Consider the following 3855-nt stretch of genomic DNA (forward strand, 5'->3'; position numbering starts at 1 on the left):
CTATTATCTTCATTAACCTCTATCATCAAACCCATTTCCATTTTCCAAACAAGCTCTAGTATTTCTATTTTCATATTAATTAGTTGGATGAAATCTCATATGGGTCTTTGCTATTAAAATGTTCAATTTGTATTCTTGCTTCATCATGGTAATGATTTAGTAATAAACAAACACACTAGGAATGGAGAAAGAGAGCAGCAAATGGAGAGTGGCAGTGGAGATGAAAAAGGAGAAATGAGGGGTCTAATCCACCACCGAAGTTGGGATAAGATTGAGATCAACAGTTTCTTCTCAATTAAGGTTTGCAATATATATGATTTTTAGGGTTTAGTTTATAAAAGTTTATTGTAGAACGTTGGATTTAGCCAATTAAAAAAGGGTTTTTTTATTTTTTTATTTTTAAGTTCAATATGTAATGAAAATTCCTCCACACAATCAAGGAGTTTTAATTATTTTATAATGCTTTTATTTTAGTTGGATGTATAAATATGTAATCTTAATTTGTTTGGTTGACTAGAAAACTGATGCTAAGAAGAAAGAAAGAAAGACCATAAAAATCTTCTAATCTAATTTTTTTTTTTTCTGTTGTTTTTGTCTAAAATGGAAAAACAAGGGTTCGTTAGTTTTTTTATTTTATTTTATTATTATTATTAAAAGATGTGCATTGAGATTTTTTGTTTTTAAAATATGTGTACAGAGAATATTTTCATATAATATCATGGGTGTGTTTTGATATCTATTATGATTATTTTACTTTAAGGTATAATTATCATTAAAATAAAAATTCATTAAGTATGTGTACTGAGTTAAGTAAGTGTGTGAAAATAAAATTTCTCATAACGACATGCACTGTTGCTAGGAAAGTCACCAAAAAATTGCTTGGAAAAATCATCAAAAAATGACTGGTGACGGCAGTTGGTGGCAATAAGTTGACAAGGCAGTTGGTGGCAATAAGTTGACAAATAGATGATATTAAACAATTATGTGAATAGATAGTGACACATATATACATTTGAATAGATAGTTAGACAAATATGTGACATACGTATACATTTGATTAGATAATTAAACATATATGTGACGCGTACAAATAGGTATATTTGAACAAATATGTGATATTTTAACAGATAGACCGATGGTTAAATTTTGAACAAATAATTAGACAAATAAAGTGCTTTTAGCCTAAAAATTAAGTTTAGGCCAATTGGACCTGTTGGCTTAACAATTTAAAAAATAGGCCTTTGACCAGAATGCCCTCAATAAAACTTTAAAAATATCTCTTAATATCAAAATAAAATTAGTATACTTCTTTTCTCAATTTTATAAGGTCCTTTTAACAATATAAATATTAGCTTTATCAATAAATGTTTACATAATATTAATGAGTTAACTTGATGGGGGTAGTGGTAGAGCTGTGAGACCTCTGTGCATGTCGGATAATGTCCCTCAATCAAATAAAAAAACAATGGAATTATGGAATGCAAAGTACACAACACACAGATTGGAATAGAACATCATAACATGAGCATTATTTAGTAATTGAAGTGCTCGAACATACCACATCAAGAGAATTACAAATGCAGCAATGTTGACATGAAGATCATTATCCCAAAACACAACACAACAATAACAACAACATAGCACTTACTAAAAAACATAGATCAACATAACCTAATAGATCGCTTAAATGGCAAAGGGTTCCGCTTCTTGGCTGTTCATTTCATTTGAAGAGATTGTAAGCGTTTCTGGATAGCGAGAATCGAATCTTTCTTTTTCTTATCGACTGCACAATATATATGAGCAATAAACTTGGAATCTTCGTTATAGTATGCCCACCCTTTCTTATTGATCTTCATGTCACAAACTTTACACTTGACAGTTTCAGAACTAAGGATGGGGAAATCATAGCAAAGGGTAAGCGGGTTTTTGTGCTTCTGATAGTTCACGGCAGAGGGCAAGCCAGCACAGGCGACGTGGATATCGAACTTGCATGGAGAGCAGTGGTAGTGAAATCCCTTGTCAGAGTCACAACAAGCATTACAAGTGAACTCTCCACATGCATAATTGGTGGAAGATCGGAGGGTGAGAGTGTCGCGAAGGTGGGATTTGTGTTTGATCTTTTGTGGGATGCTTTCACATGACTTGTGAATGAAGAATTTACAACTTTCACAGCTCCAAGCCTTGTCTAGAATTTCTGCCTCACATATGTTGCAATTGATTTTGTCTCGTTTTTGCACCTTGTACTGATGCAGGGCATGGCGATGGCTGAAGTGAGTTATCTCGTCCTTAACGGGAAGAGGTGATTTGTGGTGAATTGTCTGCTCAAAAAATCATATGATTATGATTATGATTATTACATCAATCAAAATTTTTAATGTATAATTTACACAATAATGTAGAAAAAAATAGTAAAAATTAAGGGGGGGGTAATATTATATATGTGATAGTGAATCCTACTATTAAACTGTACCATCTCTGTCCCAAATTGTTCGTTTGGCACAAGAAATTAATAACTAAAAAATAATATATTTTTGTATCACAATTTTCAATTTCTTTTTTACAAATTAAAAATACTTAATAAGGTCTTTTAATAGGTGAAAATGAAATAACAACTAAACAATACCTGATATACTAAAACATTCCAACACAAGTTATAACATCAAATTAGGCATGTAAAGGGATGGATTTGGATGGGGTCTGACAAAATTCAAATTTGATCCAATTAAGAGAACCTAAATCCGACCCAATTAAAAGAACCTAAATCAGATCCGAATTGGATTATGTGATATCCGATTATAGATCACCCGATCTAAACCCGACCCTACAAAACAACCTTTATACACTGCTAAAATTGAACTACAGTTTTAAACAAGTTGATAATTTGAAATCCATTTCACTTTTCTTCAAAAGCAGTGTTTCCATGGTAACAATTATAAACCCAATAAGTAGAGTATAGTTTGAATGACATTACCTCCTCCACTCGACGCTGGAAGAGACTAACGGTGGTGGTGGAAGATTTGCCAATCTTGGTTACAACAGCCGCTTTCTCTTCAGATTGGTAAGACAATGTTTGGCCGTTGCTCTTACATTTTGTTACACTCTGCTGTTTTTCTTGACACAAATAGTGATCCCCTTTCTGTACTTGAACCCCTAGTTTCTTCAATGCACTCGCTTCTTTTCCCTTGCTATCACTCATGTCTCTCTCTCTCTATCACTTTCTCTCAATGTCTATCACTTTCAAGTTTCCACAATACTTTGGTAGTTTGATTTGTTCACCGGCTTTATTTATATACAAAAAAAAAACAGCAAGCAACACAAACCTTTTTTTTGTCCCCTATTTTGATTACTTTAGTTGAGAAAGTCATTCTACACATCAAATGCTCACACGGGCATAACTTTGATTGGTTGGAAGTTAAATCTTTATCCAGTCACACCGACCATATCTATCCATATAAATAAAAAGGTTAAATTACATTTTATTTCCTTTATATTTGATTTTTTTCGCTTTAACTTTTAAAATTTATTTTATTATACTTTTTCTTTTTATATTTTAAATTTTTTTAATTTATTTTAAAATTAGACAGACAATATCATAATAACTATCACATAATATAAAAAATATATTATTATATTGAGATTTAAATTTATGTCAAATATGTAAGTTATATATAATAAAATATTTTTGTATCACTTGATACTCAATATATCATTTTTTATCTAATTTTTAATAGAAATTAATTTTAAGAGTAAACTGAAAAAAATTTTAAACATAAATGATTGAAGTGGGAAAAAATAAATTTTAAGAGTCAAAGTGAGAAGTTGGCCAACTATAAAATAAGAAAAATATAATTTACC

General features: G+C 30.7%; 1 protein-coding gene across 1 annotated transcript; it reads right to left on the bottom strand.

Moving 5' to 3' along the window:
- Positions 1 to 1501: 1501 nt before the first annotated feature.
- LOC114323897 (protein VACUOLELESS GAMETOPHYTES) lies at positions 1502 to 3360 on the bottom strand. The gene is made up of 2 exons (XM_028271574.2): positions 2972 to 3360; positions 1502 to 2318 (listed from the first exon to the last, which is right to left on the bottom strand). The coding sequence occupies exons 1-2, from the start codon at positions 3194 to 3196 to the stop codon at positions 1716 to 1718; spliced, it is 828 nt and encodes a 275-aa protein (XP_028127375.2). The 5' UTR covers positions 3197 to 3360; the 3' UTR covers positions 1502 to 1715.
- Positions 3361 to 3855: the final 495 nt, after the last annotated feature.

Source organism: Camellia sinensis, chromosome 2 (genome assembly GCF_055761805.1).
Source record: "Camellia sinensis isolate YWXY chromosome 2, ASM5576180v1, whole genome shotgun sequence".
Classification (NCBI taxonomy): Eukaryota; Viridiplantae; Streptophyta; class Magnoliopsida; order Ericales; family Theaceae; genus Camellia; species Camellia sinensis.

Excerpts from the sequence above, each read along its gene's own strand:
- LOC114323897 (XM_028271574.2), bottom strand. The coding sequence starts at position 3,196 with ATGAGTGATAGCAAGGGAAAAGAAGCGAGTGCATTGAAGAAACTAGGG. Across the intron at positions 2,319-2,971 it reads TCCAGCGTCGAGTGGAGGAG|ACAATTCACCACAAATCACC; the intron begins GTAATGTCATTC and ends TTTTTTGAGCAG.